The sequence below is a fragment of the Acanthopagrus latus genome, chromosome 4 (genome assembly GCF_904848185.1).
Source record: "Acanthopagrus latus isolate v.2019 chromosome 4, fAcaLat1.1, whole genome shotgun sequence".
Taxonomy (NCBI): Eukaryota; Metazoa; Chordata; class Actinopteri; order Spariformes; family Sparidae; genus Acanthopagrus; species Acanthopagrus latus.
This window is the reverse complement of record NC_051042.1, coordinates 27,161,544-27,179,652: the sequence shown is the minus strand read 5'-3', so window position 1 is coordinate 27,179,652 and position 18,109 is coordinate 27,161,544. Positions and strand designations below refer to the sequence as shown.

The window sequence follows — 18,109 nt, the reverse complement described above, 5'->3', positions numbered from 1 at the left end:
AACAAACAATAGGTTTTATTTTGCATCATCTAATAGAATAATTAAACAGTAAAATTATCAATTTCATTCCATTGCAAATCAGAAAGCAGAGAATTGACATGACTGACAGGTTATCGGTGGAGATTATTTAGAAACAGGAGTTGTTTTTGCATTTTTACAAGTAAAAATCGATCGACTGATTAATCAATTATTAATCATTCATACATTTTTTTAGGAAACCCACGTGGGTCCTTTGGGTCCTTCAGCCTGTAGGTGGCGGTAAGTAGCAGCTCGTGTCAGCTGTGCTCGTGCCCTTCCAGAACACACGTCACTTCCACCAAAAACAAATGTCGCGAGGCAGCCCGGTAGTAGAGCACCCTGTGAGTGTAACTTTCACAAACACTGAGTGAAAATTCATTGAATAAAACAAACACCACGACTGCGTGTTAGCTGTAGGATGAACACCACGCTGAAGCACTGGAAGGAGGCGGCCACGCTCATCTTAGCCGCCGGCCACAGGCTCGGCGCGGACAGCCTGTCGTCAAGGACACCGCTGTCCGCCGCTCCAGGTGCACCGCTGGCCGGCAGCCATGGGCGCTCTCACCTGCCGCACAGCTCCCGCTTCGATTACGACGTCCTGCTGCTCAAACGAAGCAGCAAAAGTGGCTTCATGCCCAACGCGTACGTGTTCCCCGGCGGCATGGTGGACGCCTCGGACTTCTCCAGTGAGTGGCTGGACATCTTCAAGTCTTTCACCAACTCTCCCAGCTTCGGGTTGAAAGGTGTGAAGCAGCCGGTGGAGAGCAGACCTCCCATCTTCGCCACAGACCGGCTGAAGCTGGGCTCCCCTATCCCGGGGGAGGTCGCCTTCCGGATCTGCGCGCTGAGGGAGACGTTCGAGGAGTCTGGAGTGCTGCTGGTGGTGTCCAAACAGGTGGAGGAAGGCTTGCTGGAAAGCATCCAAGACAGTAAAGTGCCACACAGCACGGTAAACGATCTGTGCAGCAGTGAACTCACCAGGTGGAGGACTCTGGTGAACCAGAGCCCCTCCAACTTCATCAGGATGTGCAGAGAGCTGGAGGTGTTGCCCAACATCTGGGCTTTACACGAGTGGGGCAACTGGCTGACTCCCAAAGGTCGATACGGTGTGACGAGGTTTGACACAGCCTTCTTCATCTGCTGCCTGCAGGAGATCCCCCACACCCTGCAGGACGAGAGGGAGATAGTGCGCTTCCAGGTGATCAATCAATCAATCAATCATTCAATCAATGTGTTCCAACAGCACACTCAAAATCTGCCAGTAAAGTAAATGGACACATAAGTGTGCAGTAAGAAATCAGATATGATCACTAGAGCTGAAAAAACTCTTTAATTAAACAGTCAGTAGAAGTATAATAAACCACTCTGGTGAGTGATTAATCAGTCACTTTTTTCCTTATAAAAGTGTAAAACAACTCCAGTTTCTAAATATTCTCCACTTATAACCTGTCAATCATGATAACCGTCTGCTTTCTGATGATATCTTCCAACAGTCTCAGAATTATATCCCAGTGTTAATTATTTATTGTTATTACTACAAATAACAGTCAGCAAATATACAGAACAACAAAAATCAACCATAAGGAATGAAAACAGAAGGGTTTTTATTTTGGGGGGTTGAGCAGAGTTTTTTCTTATACTTCCCAAAATAATTTGTTCTGATAGGCATGAAACTCTCCCATCCTGGGGGAGGTCAGTGAAGGCAACATTAGTCTATACTTAAAATATACGGTTTTGTATATTTTTCATTAGTCTCTACAACAGAAGACATGACATAAAGGCGGGAAGATAAGGGAGGATACAGGTAAATAACATGCAGGATTTTGAAATATAGAGATAAACTGTAGAGGAAATGTGTGGTGACTAGCTGATGTAGAGAAACAGCTGCATGGAACCAGTTGGGGCATAAAAGTATTTGAGTCAGTCTTATAAGTAAAAAATCATTTAAATTTAGAGGCAGTGTTTCCACTGTATCATTTGTTCACCAGAGAGCAGTGACAATGTTTGATCCTTAAAACTTCAGCATCCATCGATCACATGTTTTGGAAACATTCAAAGAGATCACAGATAGAAATTGTGTGTTTTACATGTTTGTTTTAGACAACAAAAGTTCTACTTACTATATTATATCATTATCAGACATTTTGAGCCCCCAAATATCTTTTATTGAATGTGATATCCATTTTAACAGCCATGTGAAAATGTCACTTTAGATTTATTTCTTTTTTCTAACATTTTACAGACAAAACTGTGAATCGATTAATAGATCAAATTGAATCCCTATTGGATATTATTGTTAGTTACAGCCGTAGTAGTCATGCTAATGATTGAAGGGGCTCAAAGGTGGTGTGAAAAGTTTTAAAAATGGATATAAGTTAGGTGAGTTGACAAACAACTCTCGTCGACTGTCCAGTACAAGGAGGACAGATTAGGTTGACACAGCTAGTGTTGTAAAGAACAGTTCAAAACATAACTCATTCCTTGAAATCAGAACTGATGGGCACCATCCCAAATTACTGTTTCAGTGGTCCACACCCTCTGAGGTCCTGCAGAGCTACCAGGCACGCGAGTTGTGGATCGCCCCTCCACAGTTCTACGAGCTCAGCCGCATGTGCCGCTTCCCTCAGCTGAACGACCTCCACAACTTCTCCAGCCGGCGCACCACGGAGGGCTGTGAGCAATGGCTGCCCGTCATCATAAACGATCCACACTACATATCGCTGCTGCCAGGTGCTGAACATCTGTCTCATCTATTGCACATCCAAACCTGCAGTGAAGCCGACCAGGCTGTCCGTTAAGTAAAATATGTATTTAGTGAAACACAGCTGAAAGAACACCTGCTTTCTTGACCGTCCCGTTACCCACGTTACCACTCATTTTTTTGCATAACATGAAGGCTTTTTATAAATTAACCATGTCTGTCTGCTTTTTTCTGTTGCTGTCTTTTCCAGGTGACAAACTTTATCCACTGGACACTTCAGGTGAGGCTGAGGCGGATAAGAGCCCAGACCCTCCGCAGGAGCATCATCAGCATTCTGGACTGCACCGCATGTTGATCCCAGATCCGTACAGTTTAAGTCTACAGGTCACCATCACGCCCAAGTACAACCATGTGCTGCCTGTCGCTGGACAAGCCTTAGAGAGCAAAGCTGACTCAAACAGTCAGCTTTGACTTGCCCGACCTATAGTACAAGCCCCACAACACCTCTGTTTGTGATAATGTCAGATAATATCTTCCTTTTATAGCAGATATGAGGGCCGCACAATTAATCAAAATCACAATACGACTAAGTGCAATATCCATATTGCAAGAACTGCAGTTGTTTTATAAAGGAAATGTGTCTCAAAACAATGTTTCAATGAAATGTTGTCATGCTGCAGAGATGCTCTGACCTACAAATGTTGTTCTACAGATGTAATAAAACATGTTTGTCACTTTTTGACCATAACGTGCAGCACTGGCAGACATTTTGAATCGTCATAGCAGGGGAAGCACAGGTGGTACTGATAGCATTTGAAATGGCTGTGTTCTGCTTGTGTGTCACTGTAGAGCAACAGTCATACCACAAACTGAAATATGCTCACCCAGGAAAATCAGGTTGGGCCGTCTAGTCAGTCACAACAGCTCCTGTAGCTTTTCTCAGTTTTCTCTCACCTGACACCGACACACACAATTTTGTTCAATAAAAAGGGTTTGAGATAGAGAATAAAGCTAACAACAGGACAGTAAGTTCCCATAGTTTATTTAGTTTAAAAAGACATATTTGTGCCGCTTAACTGTAGTCTCCTAACTGTCTGCAAACCATTTTTATTTTGTGAAAAACCACACTCATTGACTCATCATGGTGTGTCCAGGGCATTAGCCATGACAGTGTAACCATGAGCCAGTGTGCATAACATCAGGACGCAGCTAACTGGAATTCAGCCATCATTTATGTGATAAATCACACTTTTGATTTTCCCACTGTAACATGTCAGAGTGTGCAAGCCTGGATCTCTTCCAAGGAAAACGGCCTCATCTGAACATGACTGTATTAATGCCTGTTAAGATTTGTTATTTTACATTATTTTTGTTTTGAGACTTTAGTGTCACAGTCACTGCCATCCAGTTTAGAGATCTGTGTCTCTACCAGCATCGCTTCATCGTTTTTTAATATAATTAACAAATGTGTTGTGAATGCCAATGGCCTTATAGTACGCAGGACTGAAAGTTTTCCAGGTTTTAGTGAAGCATCTCTGTTTGCAGCACGTGTGAAGTGAGGAGGCCACAGAAGGAGGTCCATCAGACTTGAAGTGGTTCAGGAACTTTGTTTTGGTGTCGGCTGCTGAGTTCTGTGATTTGAGATTGATCCTTAAAACTGTAACTGTCTAAAAATTTGACTTGAAATCTGACTTTTTATAATAGTTTATTATGTCTATTATGAGCAACACTATTAAGCAGTGAGTTCTATGTGGAAATAAATATTAAATTGTTTTATACGTACTGGCTGGACCTTGTCTTTGTATTTTGTTTTGCTCCACACTATAAAGAAAAAACCTGCAGTAGCCATTTTATTTTGACCAAATTTAGCTTGTAAGTAACCATAGTAACAGGCTGAGTACTAAATATATTAAAAGGATAGTGAGACAACACCTGCAGCTAAATGGTGTGTGTGTGTGTGTGTGTGTGTGTGTGTGTGTGTGTGTGTGTGTGTGTGTGTGTGTGTGTGTGTGTGCGTGTGTGTGTGTGTGTGTGTGTGTGTGTGTGTGTGTGTATGTCGATGATTGCACTCCAGCTGAGAGTCCCTCTCAGTTGGAGTGCGTATGTCAGTGGTGGAGGCACTGCAGGACCTCCACCCTTACTCCTTTGGGTGACTTCCCTGCTCGCAGCGGTGTCCTTCGTGGCAAACTGATAACTCGTGAAAAATCATCCCTGTCATATGGTTCTTACCCTGTGTCTGACATTTAGGGATGAATTAATTATTAAAAGGATCAATTTTATTCATTATTAATAGGCTCTTTAAAAAGATGCTGTCTCAAACTGCTTCAAGTTTTCTGAAAATGGAGCCCTTGGAAAACTTCTGCCGGGGGGGAGAGATATTCAGAAACCCTGATTTTTTTTGACTTGTCTTGTTCTGATTGGCCACCGTGGCCTTGAGGTGGAGGTTATATCACTACCTGTTGCTTTGATGTACGGTTCACAGTCTGCGTTTTGCATTCTGTGGGTGTGGGCGGGTGTTTTTTTGGACAGGTCAGCAGCTGGGCATGTTATTTATCATGGCTAGTGAACACAATGGACATTTCCCTGTGTAGAATTATGCTTACTTGTAATCGCTTGGATTAGTCTTGTGCCCCAGTTTAAAACACAGAATGAGGACGTGCCTCTATATCCTGGTTGTTTACTATGATTTTTAATCGGTCAATGTGGAGAAATGATCAGTAGCAGTACCATAAAAACAAAAGCAGCAGACTCGATGGACGACCACCTGCTCACTCTGTAGATATTAAAAGCTTACTCTAATGAGGACATAATTATGAACATTACATTTTTGATAGATCCCCCTAAATCCTACACACTAGACCTTTAAGAAAATCAAGTAGATCCAGTGTAATGCAAACTGGTCAGTGCTGATCTTCAACTGTGAAAATCAAAAGAGCAAAATATTTTAAAACAAACTAATTATATATTTAAGGAGTCCAATTTCTGGCCATCATTTCCTCATCTTTTTACACTTTAGATGTTCAGGTCCATATATAGACTGATCAAATCAATTGATCTTGTGTGTGTATTATGACATCGCTCCTGTTTTAGCCAGGTAAGGTACCGTTATGTCTCCCCGACCTGATCTCAGCTTGATGACAGAACAGGAGAGCACCACTCAGTCTAGTTTCCATCGTTTTTTCTTTTTGACACATGTCATCTGCCAGCCTGGAGGAGGATTCTGAGCTTTCGTCCCCCCTCGACACCACCAACACCACCACCGTCGCCCTTCTGTCCTCACACCACACACATCTCCTTCTGCTCCGAGTGCTGTGTGTGTGGGATGGCGGCGTGGCAGAAAGGGGGTGAGTCGAGATAACGCCGCTCAACCTCCTGTGCTGTTTGCGCTGGATAGTCCGTTGAGGGTTTCTATGGCAACTCACAGCCTTGGAAACCCACCATCTTCGTCCAGATGAGGCGATGATGCAGCGGTCTGTCTCCACCAGAGCTGCGGCTCGCCTCCCTGTGAACCAGCCTGTGTGGTTTATGGGGTTGTTCCAAGAGATGGAGTGAGGCAGATAAATGGTTCTGTCATGCATACATTCAAATAAAATAAAAAACACCTCCAAACAGCTGTGGAGAGGGAGTGGACTTACTCACCTGTGAGGGGGGGGGGGGGGGTCAGTCTTCATACCTAATGAAGCACATGCTCTAAAACTTTGATGCCGAGGCTATTTTGAGGAGCAGCTTACATAACAGAGATTGCAGCAAAAAAAAAAAAAAATCCTTTTTAACAGTCTCAAAGTTGCACCGAGGTAGACTTTGTGTGTGAACATCCCCCCACCTTTTGGAGGAAAGCGCAGCGGGGTTTTTTTTTAGGAGGTTTCACCCAGTCCACTATTTTAAACTCCCCTTCCCTTTTTCCTCCCCATGATTAATTAATCGCCCTCATATTTTTGGAATCTCCGGATGACAATGTAAGTCTGTCGTGGATTCTCGAGAGGTTTCATGACTCATTGTTAGCAGAGAGCTCGGCGCCTCTGTGAGATGACAACAAGGAGAAACAAGATGTCAGAAAAGCCTGCCATGTGAATCGGGTGTGAGCGCAGCACGCCACTGATTTTTAGTTCTCCTTTTTTTTCGTGCATCAAAGTCCTGCCAAAAAATATGCACGGCTCAGTGGCCTCAGTGCTTTTAGGGAGTCTAGTTCTCTTTTGCGTTTCAGCTTTTTTTTTTTTTCACAGCATTCTATTAATGTTCCTAACCTCTAGGGGCTGAAGAAGACGCAGACAAACTGCAGTCAGAGTATAAAACACAGTGGGAAACAGGAAAAGGGCATTTAAGTAGCCTGCTGAATGAACATTTAATGTCCCAAATGACTGCTATCTCAACTTGAATATTTTACACTAAGATAGGTAGAGATATAATGTCGCTGCACATCCATTACTCCCACAAGGAGTTCTTAAAAGAAGAAGGTGACTGTAATTATATTTGATCCTTTTAGATCCTTACAAACCAGCAGCCTGCAACGACTGGCAACTGGACAGTCTTTAAATGCCAGCGGTCTACTGGCTGCATACAATTACTGGCTAACCTCCTCGAGGAGTGGTGGGAGGTCAGAGTCGATTTAGAGCTCATCTGACGTGAAACCATCAAGCTCTGAGCAGCTGTAGCACACTTTTTTTTAAAAAAAAATCAGGTTTCACGTCTGAGACGATAACTCAGCATTTGTACAAAATGATTCTCAGAATTGCTGATGTATTCAATGATAGCGGACCCGGTTGCGTATTCATCCTCCTGAGATCACTCTGTCCAGCTGCAGAAGCATCTTACAGTAACATCTCAGCACTGACAGTTTAAGGAGTATTTGTCAGCAGCACGAAAAGCCCTTTTGTACTATCGTCTCAATCTCACTTTCACATTTTCACCTCAACAGATTTCTACAGACAGATCTTCTCTTTCTCATTCTGCTTTTTAATTCAGCTCCTGGCGCAGACCTTGTAAACAGTCGAGCAGAGCTGTTCTTTTTCATGAATTCCTTCACAATAAGGGGCCATAAACTGAATAAATTATGGAGAACGTACTGGTTTTCTTATCTTGTCCTCTGCTGCTGCTGATCCCTGAGAGCTCCAGAAGCAAACACTATGTATGACCTCAGTGGAACATAAAAAGTCTAATCTTATCTTATCTTATCTTATCTCATCTTATCTTATCTCATCTTATCTCTTCTTAACTTATCTTATTCACTGATGGTTTCATCAATTCCAGTTTAAATCAAATTAAGACTATGTTACATCCACAGAGGGATTTGTGCCAAATAAATCATAGAGTTTTGCTGAAGAAATAAAGTAGAAGTTTGAACATTGACAGTTATTTTGGAACAGAGTTTTAAACATGTTCCATGAGCTTTACTCAACCCACAGTTGTCAGTTGTCCTCAGGTGAAGGGAAGGTGGGAGTAAAGTGACGTGAATCAAAGTGACACCCATATTTCTGGCACACTAAATTACCTGCCCACTGAAGCTGCATTTCTTTTCTTTTTTTTTAGGTCAGTCTTTCTAAACCTGTGATCGTCCAATGCAGAGCATAATCATTCACTTTGCTTCTTGCATCCTATATCATACAATCACACAGGGATTTTCTCAGTTAAAAGCAGCCACACTGTTGCAAAACGAGCAACTCTCCGTCAACGTTCTAAGATTGAGATGTCAGACTTCATGAAACCACACGTGATCCAGGAAAACCGTCCCACCATGGAGTCTCTGCCACCAGTGAGGCTTTGGCTCTTGCAGCTTTGAGCTCACCTACAGTATGTACCGTTCCAGAAATACCCTCAAAGACTCTTAAAACTAAAACCATTAGGGAGTTAAAGGCATCTGTGCTCGTCTTGTTTCCATTTTCAACCCAACCACTATTTTAACACCAAGGTGCTTATGTGCAAGACAATAATCCTCTGCGTCAAAAAAAAAAACCCACAATCCTCTGTGTACATCTGACGTACCGTATGTATGTCAAGCACATTAATATCGGCCCTCATCTCAAACCATTAGCTTTAACTCACAGGCCTCGCATTGCATTCATCAATCCGTGCAATAACAACAACAACAACAACAACAACAACAACAGCAACAAAAAAAGCTTGGAGCTACTTCTGCAAACCGCAAGCCCGTTCTCGAGTGTGTTGCAAAATTTTATTATAATAAATATACTTATGTATGTACATTATCTGACACAGCCGTCTGTATAAACCCCTCTATTCACACGTTGCGATGCATACATTCAACACTGTTTGCAACAAAAAAAAAAGAAAGAAAAGAAAAACCCTGAAAAGGAAGATGAACAGGCTTACAGTGAGAGGGTGCACTGATAAAAAGAAAAAAAAAAAACAAGAAAAGACTGTGGACAGTCTCTCAGGTTCCAAGGCTCCCATGAAGCACACTGTGATTCAAAGCGATGAAGTAAAGATGCAGGCCTTCTACAATCTGTCTGCGCAGATCTGATATTAAAAACTGTGCTAAAAGGAGTGTGGAACAGTGAGGAGCGTTAAAACTGCAACACTGGCTCTAATGGGCCCCCCATATAACAGGACCCTATACTTCTCTCACTATGGATTCACTGCGGATTGTAACCCCCCCTGCTCGCTTTGCTCAGAGCACATCTGACTGTGCTGGATTGAAATTCATAAACTGAAAGCATCAATCAGCAGAACATCAGGGGGAATACTTAAGTGTAGGCTACATTTACGCTTGAGCTTTTCCACTAATCCACTTGGATTACGTGTTGCTTGTATCATCCTGATGGCCAGACACTGTCACGTAATTTCATGACTTTTTTTTTTTTTTCCTCCATTTTTCTCCCCCACTCTTCCAAAAATACCACACACCCCCCTTGGCCTCTCATAAACACGTGGCTAACGTCCATTCTCACGCACACTGGCCTAAATTATACTTCTTTTTTTTTTTTTAACTTAACTTTTTTTTTAATTTTTTTTTTTTTTTTAATCTAGTGCAACTCCCTTCAACTCCACCGAATACATTCACAAAATCCGAGAAATAATTAATAACTTTCGTGTGTCCGCAATTTTTTCAGCCCCTCGTGCCCACAGTTCTCTGCCGGCTCTGAAGCCGCCGTGGCGCGCTCCGGCTGGGCGGCCGCGCAGGAGGGTGTCCATCGGGGGGGCGGGGAGGTGGGCTGCTGCTGGTGCTGCTGGTGCTGGTTCTGCTGGCTAGACACTTCAGGACATGTTGACGACCAGGTATCCCAGAACCACAGCGACGGTGATGATGACTAAGAAGACGAGCACGGCGCAGACGGAGGCGAAACCGGCGTCCCGGTTGCCGCCGCCTCCTTCCTCCTCCTTGGGCTCCTCTTCGCAGATGGAGATGACGCCGACCGAGGAGTTCCCCACGCTCATGTTGGACTTGAGCTCCGCGCCCGCCTCCTGCTTCGCCTCCACGGCCCACGGCGCCACCTGCACCTTCATCTCCATCTCCTCCATCATCTGGGTCACCTGGGAGATCTCGGACTGCAGGTCCCGCAGGTCGGCCGTGTCGATGTTGCTGTCCGCCTCGTACTTCATGTTCTGCACGCTCATGGCCCGAGCCGCCACGGTGGTGGTGCTGCCGGTCATGCCCGTCTGGATGAGGTGTCTCGTCGGCACCTTGAGGGGGAAATCCTGCCCTATCTCCAGGGACCTCTTCATGTCCACCTCCAGGAGCTCCATGCTGCTCGAGAACAGCACCCATAGGCGCTCGTACTCGGCCCGGTCCTCCTTGCTGATGCTCTTGTCTTTGAGCAGAGAGGTCAGTTTAGTCCTGTTGGCCACGGCCAGCTCCTGGGCCTTTTTGCGGGTCCTCTTCAGCTCCTCTCGCAGGTTCTGCGAGTCCGAGGTGCTTCCCAGAGCGATCACCAGGTGCCTGTAGCAGGCGGTCACTTTGTTCAAAGCGTCCAGCATTGTTTTGCACTCGTCTTTCCCCATGGCTGCTTGGCAAAAATAATCAACCTCCCCGTCGAGAAAGAAAATATGAAATGATAAAACAAAAAAGGGAAGCCTGGAGAGAAATGGCGAGCTGTCGGTGACGGCGCCTCAGCCACTGTCCTTTAGTTTAGTTTCCACAGGAGCACACCCCCACCTCTGCAAATCCCCTCAACGCACTAGTCAGAGCAAATTCCTCTCTATCCATGCTCCTTCCTGTCTGCAAGCAGGCACAGAGAGCGGCTTAGAAAATTAATGCGTCCGTAAATGGCTTTGGGCTCTACCTTTGCGCTCCCAGCCTCGGGATCAGACAGCGCCGGAGCTCCTCTCCTGCAGAGCGCGGAGGCTGACTGGATGTGAAACAATCCAACCTCTCTCTCTCTCCCCCTCACACACCCACCCCACTTTTCTTTTTTTTGTGTGTATGAGATTAAGATCCAGATTCAGCCACAGGTGTCATCCGGCCGGGGTGCAGCAGCTTCTGGAGAGTGGAGAGAGAGAGAGACTCTTTTGTTGTTGTTGTTGTTGTTGTTGTTGTTCCAGCCAGAAAACAAGTCCGTCAGCGGTCAGAGATGACGCGCGGATGGGAAAGATGGAGATCTGTAAAAGGGAGTTTTTAAAAAAAAAAAAGAGAGAGAGAGAGAGACGAACGGCGTCAAAAGCGTCCGGAACAGGGAGCCAAAGGAGCCATTGTGTTTTGATTCGGCTTTTGTTTATCTGTAAGTAGGGACGGGTGGGGGAGCTGTCCACTTCAGCACCCAATCGATGATGTTTAAATAGCACTAAGCGCCTTCAGTGGTCACATGTGCGCACTGTGACGGAGCAGCCGAAGCAGCCGCGCTCCTATTGGTCTGCTCCGCGCAGGGCGTGTGGTCGAAATTCCGCCATTGGCTGCCTCGTCCTCGAAGTGGGCGGGGCCCGTGAGCTCGAACGGCGGAGAGGTTGTCGGATCACAAAGCCCCTAACCCCTGTCCGCCACTATACCTGCCATTTGTCATCAGGAATCCCTGCTGATGATGTCAGACACTTTTTTTTTCTGGCAGACAAGTGCAGCGATGGCTGACGACGTCACAGCATCACTCCTGTGAATCCTTACGCATGTGCGTGTTTTCTGATGGTTTGAACACACCTGCCCAATGAGGGTGCAGTAAAGAAGTCAAGGGTAATAACTGTGCCAGATGTGTGCCAGCCCCCTCACCACTCACTTCCTCTTCCGCTGGGGGAAGTTTTTTACACAGTGTGTTTCGTGGTGCCAGTCAGGGAATCGTGGATAGTGTGTTCTCTACCTAGTTGGCTGCTCCCAGCTGTGTTGAGAGGCGAGAGGCGGGCGGATGAGGCTGCGCCGCTGTTTGCTTGGTTTTGCTCTTTTTGCATTATTGAAGCGGATGAAGGGGCCTAATGATCCGTCGACTGCAGCGTGAAAGCTAATGGATTGAAATGCAGAGGATGCCAGAGGAAGGGGCTCGTTGTTTGCTGTGGCAAGTTGGGGGGGGGGGGGGGGGGGGGGAGGATGGGGGTGCTATATGTGTTATTCTCACACATGTCCCTCACATCTGATGCATCATGACCTCTGCACTGACCCTCAATCATTTGTTTTCTCACTGTGTCTGTGTATTTCAGCTGCCGGCAGCCGTGCCGATGACGTCTTGACTAGCAAACATGTTGGCTGAGTCAGATGTTTTTGTTAAGATCCTGGCAGAACAGATCTTCTCTTTTTTTTTCCCCCCCACCTCTTGAATATGTTTCCATGGCAACCTCTTCACCTCTCGGCGAGCGCTCTTGAGTTATTTTTTTTCTTCCACAAGGTGTTCAGCTTAGCGACGACGCGGTGAGTCGTCAGCACTCGCTCTCACCGTCTCTCGCGTCGTAACCGCAGCTCAAGAGAGGACAAAGAGAGATTCATGAATTCCCTCCCTTTATTTTTCTGCGTGTCATGTGAACAAGGCGCTGATGATCTCTTCATGTTTATCGTAAGGGAAACAAAGCACGGTGTTAGGCCTGCAGTCCCCGAGAATCGCGGTCTTTCAGCTCAAGTCCTCAAGGCCAAGAAGACACGTGGCCTGCAAACTTACAAATCTGCTCAGTTTCCTCTTTATCACCTTGACATGGAACCGCTGACTAAACAGAGACAGAAATGCAGGATTACCTTGTAAAACTGGCCGTCTGTCTGCCTGCATTCCCATAATACGATTTCTGATAGGCTCTTCTCTTAGATTCAAGTGTCAGGGTGAGTCAGAGGCAACCGCGGTCTGATTGCTCTCACAGTCGATCCATCGCGGCAGACGCAATGTGATTTCCTGTGTTGCGGATTGCTGTTACACGGAGAGGAGTAATGAGGCGGGGAGAAGCTCCAGATGTTGATGTCGCATATTGGCGCGGTTGTGATCAAGAAGGCAACGCAGCCGAGGTTAAAGGAAGTGGAGGCCGAGAACAGCTGCACCACATAAATTCAGTAATAACAGACATGTCAACTTTGAATGTGTCTGGGGGTTTGTATTTTTTTGCAAGAAAGTGACAACGTGGGATCAATTTAGTCGCAAAGCAAGAGCAGGAAGTACAATATTTTTTGTAGATCTGGATTAAATCATTTCCAAACAATAAATCTCGATACAAAGCCGGTTAAATCAGTCATGAAAACGCAAAATCGAGTATGACAGCGAACATGTTTGCGGTTGTTGCGCACGATGACACGTTCCACTGACATGGCAGCCTTTGCGAGCGCCGTCTGACATCAGCCTGCCGCTTAAAAAACATCTAGTCCACTGCTGTGACGTTATAAAAATGGGGTCAGCTTTGCTCAGGCAGCCAAACGCTCCATGAGTGTCACATTTTAAAGTGGTGTGAGCCCCAGCTTGCTGAGCAGATCTGGCCATTAACCTTCAGCCCCGCTGGCGTAAAAAGGTGTCAAAATACCTTTCATAGCACCAGCATCCTAGATTATCGTATATGATACCTCACACATGCCAAATGATGATCTCTCCATACACCAGTGGCAGAGAGAGAGAGGGATGGTTAGCTGAGTTACTGTAGTTTTGCCTGACAAACAGACTCATTATCTGAATGAGGTTTGTGCAAGTTCGACTCCAAGCTTCCGACCGCGACGCTGACAGATCGGAAGCCTGACCGCGCTGTAAAATCGATAAACCCATGGTGCTGAAGTAGCGAACTGATTTGGGTTTCTCCCTCAGTCTTTGATTCCGTAATATTCTTTAAACTTTATATCAGTAATACTGAATTCCATGCTACATTCTCACATATATGCTCCATAAAGTAGTTCATTATCGAAGCGACAGCAACGTGCAGTCACAGAACAGCGAGAGGATCTTGGAGACACACTGCTGCCATTCAGTAACATCTGTGCTGATTAAGCCATGACTGAAGTTATTGATTTAAGGTTAGAGGTTCAAATTTATGTTTAGGGTTGTCCCCACAGTTAAAAATGACCAGTGTTGGTTGTGGAAGTTACCCAGAGCATGGAATTAAAGCACAAGTTAAGCAAAAACATCCGCAGACTCGAGAGGACTGAAGAGAAAACACTTGGTCTGAAGCAGCTGACAAACGGTGCTATGAAATTATCCACACACGACTGTAATCCAGATTAGCAACTTCCTGAAGGTCCCGGGCTAAGCAGTATAATGCCCACTAATGTATCTTTTAATGGATTCTGTTTTCTCTCTCTCGTGCATTTTCATCATATGGAATCAATGGTTTTACGCAGGAAATGGAGCCTGCTGGCACTCACATTTAACGTGAGATGACGGTCAAGAGGGGACGGACAGAAAGGTTTTCCCCCCACAGTTTGATCATTCCCTAAGCAAACAGCAAACACATCACAACTCTTGACTGACCTCTGTCAGCCCCCTAGATAATCCCAGTAAAAAGCTCCTGCACAGACATCCTTATCCTTTCATACTGCCAACTGAAGGCGGTGGGGAAATGTACTTTACCCCTTGAATGTAACATTACAGAGATGAGAGGGGGGGGAAGAAGACAGAGAACCGGAGTCTGTGAGTGCTGAATTCACTGGGAGTTGACCTGCAATTAAACACAAAAACACTCACACTTGATGTTTACCATTACCGCTAGTAGACAGCTAAGTTGGGGATAGTGTATGTGTAGTAAGTACACAACTCAACAATATATTTAAAGTCATTTTTAGACACTTCCATGCAGAATTCCTACACATTATGTCTTCAAATACAGCAAACCACTTTCGTTACGTTGCTCTGTGTGTGATTGTATGTGATAAATAAAGACTCTCCTTCTTCTTCAAGTCATCAGTGGCTGAAAGTACGAAGAAACATTCCACAGTAAATGAAGAACTATCTACTGTACACTGGCAGAAATAGTGCAAAATATACTTGATTCAAAGTCAGTACACTCAGTCTTTCAAGCCATTTCATAACAATCATTGGACCAAATCCAGTTCTGCGGCCAGCGCCTTTGAGAAAACTGACCCGAGCGTTCCTAAACATGCATGTTTTTAGAAGGAAACAAAATTGAAGCACCCAGAGTAAACCCACATAAACTCCTGGGAGAAGAAACCTCCACATAAAAAGGCCTCAGTCAGTGAGATCACGTACCCTTCTTGCTGCAAGGCATTAGTTAAGCGCTAACCACTGAGCCACTGTGTGGTCAAAACACCATCTCGTAAAATCCTCTTAAAAACCCTTCTTTTGACTCCTCCAAGTTTGACAACTCACTCAGTGATGCCCACATCTGAGATAACGTGTCCGGAACAGGATTAGCACTCTGTGTAAGCCCTAATCTTACATGATAACGGAGAGCTAACTTGATGTGTTGCAAGAGTAGAAGAGATCCGCTAAAAGCCAAAGATTACTTGGCTCGGCCTCAGATTTATTTGGAAGCGGCGTGTTTTAAGTGGTTTGGGGCGGCCGGGTTAGCAGAGAGTATCAGGCGCGAGGGAGCCCAGAGATGGAGGCTGTTTGTGAAGTACGAGGAAGATGCAGTCGGTTAGAAACAGGCTGAACACCGAGGGGAGAGGGCGAGAGAGAGAGAGAGAGGAAGTCTGTCTTTGTTGAATTATTGATGGACCCATCCACTATGTGGTCTCTTACACAGCACAGCATGCAGCAGAGGGGTAAACCGTGAGTCACGCCTCTACTCCATGAAGGTCCAGACTTAGGAGGCTGTCCACTGAACCATGACTTACACACACGCGCGCACACACACACACACACACACAATAGTGCTCCTCTCTCGGCTCCTTATGAAAAGAGAAAGGTAAGGTTACTCTAAAAGCCCTCATATAAACTTTGCATTGATCTTGGCAAATATGATGCAGCACTCAGGAAGGGTGTGTGTGTGTGTGTGTGTGTGTGTGTGTGTGTGTGTGTGTGTGTGTATAGCTGATGAAACCTGATGATGATGAAACCATAATAAGTCATCCTTTGCCAACAGAGACATGCAGTCGTCAGCAGCAGTGATGTTTCTTAAAACCAGGATTCTTTGAAAATTTGCTAGATGCGAGTTAGATAAGAAGAACGTTTCAGCTGTTAGCCTGCGAGATAAGTTTAGCATTAAAGACTGGAAAGGAGGGTAAACAAGTGAACTAGCTCTATAAAATTGGCCTACAAGCCCCTTTTAAAGCTCACTGTATCACACATTATATCTTGCTAATTTGATCCAAAACACAGAGTGGAAATTACAATTTGCCTTTCTGCCTCGGTAGCTGTTTCTCCCTGTCTCCTGTCTTTGTGCAAGTTATGTGAAGCTAAGCTAACAGACAGCTTGCTGTATAGCCTTATATCAAACAGGCAGATATGACAGCGGTATCAATGTTCTCATCTAACTCTCTGCAAGAACGTAATTAAGCACATTTTCCATTGTGTCAAACTTTGTCTAAATCACATTCTCTTTCAGTCCGAGAGGCAGGGGAGTAAAAATAAGCCTTGATTCTTTGGTCCAGGAGTTGAACTGAATCAGCTGGCACTGAAGCGTGAACGTCACTCGCTCGAAGCAGAGTGGAGGCTTTCTCGCGTGCTTCGGGATATGGTACACTTTCCATTCTAAACTGAGATGAGCCAAAATGATCCGTGGCATCTGCTGGGCCAAGGCTTAGCTCTAATCCCATCACATCAAGGCAAACTCCAGAGGAACCCCAAGGGAGGTTTGGGGCGAGAGTGAAAGCGATATTTTTGGGGGGAATAACGTCAAACAAACAGGCTGACGTGCGTACTGTTGTTTGTTTTTTGTATGGTGCAGGTTGGGATCAGCCTTGTGACCTGCCTCCTTTTGTCGCCAACCTTTGGCGTGACTCTCCGCTTTTCTAGTCTCTATAAAAACACAGTGAGGCAAAGCAGTTTGCCGCGTGTTGTGTGGAGTGTGTTTGAGTTAAAGGGGTGCTTGTTTGTCTGCTGGCTCTGCTACCCAAAGCCTTAATGTAATCCTTTGTACCTGCCCCTTTCAGAAAAAGGAGGACACGTCGAGTGGATTAAAAAAGATGTCCCTCTCAAAAGACATTCAACTCCACCAAATAAAAACACACAGGAGGAGCATTCTATAGTTAGGGTTGATTAGTGACCTTTAAACGACCCCGAGCTCTTTTCTGAAAAATGTATGTGAAGCTCATTGTGCTCTGGCCAAGCATCCTCCAGCTGTAGGTGTGTACAGTGCAACCAAATGAATAAGGAAAGCTGATGACTTCCAGGGAAGAAGGTCTAGGCCTTGACTGTTTTCCTCTTGCAGTTTGAAAAAAAAAAAAAAAAAAAGCCAACAGATTGCCCTGCTCAGAAAATCCCCTCTAAAAGGCTTCTACGCTGGATTTGCGCGGGTGAGGTGAAGGTAGATGCAGCAGAGATAAGCCTCAGCGTCGGGTTAGAGGCCATTCCATCATGGCCCCGGTCTCTGTCATTCTTCATGTCACTGCGGACGACACTCAAGCCGACGCTCGAGACTCTGGCGCCTCTCTTCCAGACTTCCTGACAAATCTGCTATTTCCCTCATGTCTGTCTGTCTGAAGAGGAGAATGTGCATGAATGTGTTATTGTTTGGATATTCACAGACAGATGGTGATGTACAGTCACCGTAGGGAGGTCAGTTGTGCGGAATGTGAATTAGCAGAATTAGGCCTCAATAGCCAGCGCGTCATGTGACGTTTGGACTAAATGTCACTGTAATAATACTGTAAATACTTCCACGTAGCATCCTGTGAATGCATTTACCCATCATGCATCTCACCCAACTGAAACGGTTTTCCTCTTTCTCCGTCCTCCTCCCCGCTGACCCTTTTTTTTATATATACCACAGATAAAGTGATGCCAGGTAGTTTAATTCAAAAACACCAAAGTCATTTCTTTTGAGGAGCTTCACTCTTTAAGAATTCATGAAGACGGTTCTGCTTCCGCTGCTTTTCCTTTTTTAACAAGACATTTTCCACAGGTCATAAGTCTCCACAGGCCTCCGCAGGCTGACGTC

The 18,109-nt window shown here is 45.2% G+C and overlaps 2 protein-coding genes across 2 annotated transcripts; one reads left to right on the top strand and one right to left on the bottom strand.

The window, feature by feature from the left end:
• Positions 1-280: 280 nt before the first annotated feature.
• Positions 281-4,501, top strand: nudt19 (nudix (nucleoside diphosphate linked moiety X)-type motif 19). Its single transcript, XM_037096294.1, has 3 exons — positions 281-1,216; positions 2,544-2,748; positions 2,970-4,501. Exons 1-3 carry the CDS (start codon positions 437-439, stop codon positions 3,188-3,190), a joined length of 1,206 nt encoding a protein of 401 aa, XP_036952189.1. The 5' UTR covers positions 281-436; the 3' UTR covers positions 3,191-4,501.
• Positions 4,502-9,545: 5,044 nt separating this feature from the next.
• On the bottom strand, positions 9,546-11,587 carry LOC119018255 (regulator of G-protein signaling 9-binding protein). The gene has a single exon (XM_037095772.1). It carries the CDS (start codon positions 10,673-10,675, stop codon positions 9,932-9,934), a length of 744 nt encoding a protein of 247 aa, XP_036951667.1. The 5' UTR covers positions 10,676-11,587; the 3' UTR covers positions 9,546-9,931.
• Between the last annotated feature and the right edge of the window lie 6,522 nt (positions 11,588-18,109).

Bases quoted from the DNA above. Each gene is read 5' to 3' on its own strand.
- nudt19 (XM_037096294.1), top strand. From the start codon at position 437: ATGAACACCACGCTGAAGCACTGGAAGGAGGCGGCCACGCTCATCTTA. The intron at 1,217-2,543 runs GTGATCAATCAA...TTACTGTTTCAG, and splicing joins GGGAGATAGTGCGCTTCCAG to TGGTCCACACCCTCTGAGGT. The intron at 2,749-2,969 runs GTGCTGAACATC...TGTCTTTTCCAG, and splicing joins CTACATATCGCTGCTGCCAG to GTGACAAACTTTATCCACTG.
- LOC119018255 (XM_037095772.1), bottom strand. From the start codon at position 10,675: ATGGGGAAAGACGAGTGCAAAACAATGCTGGACGCTTTGAACAAAGTG.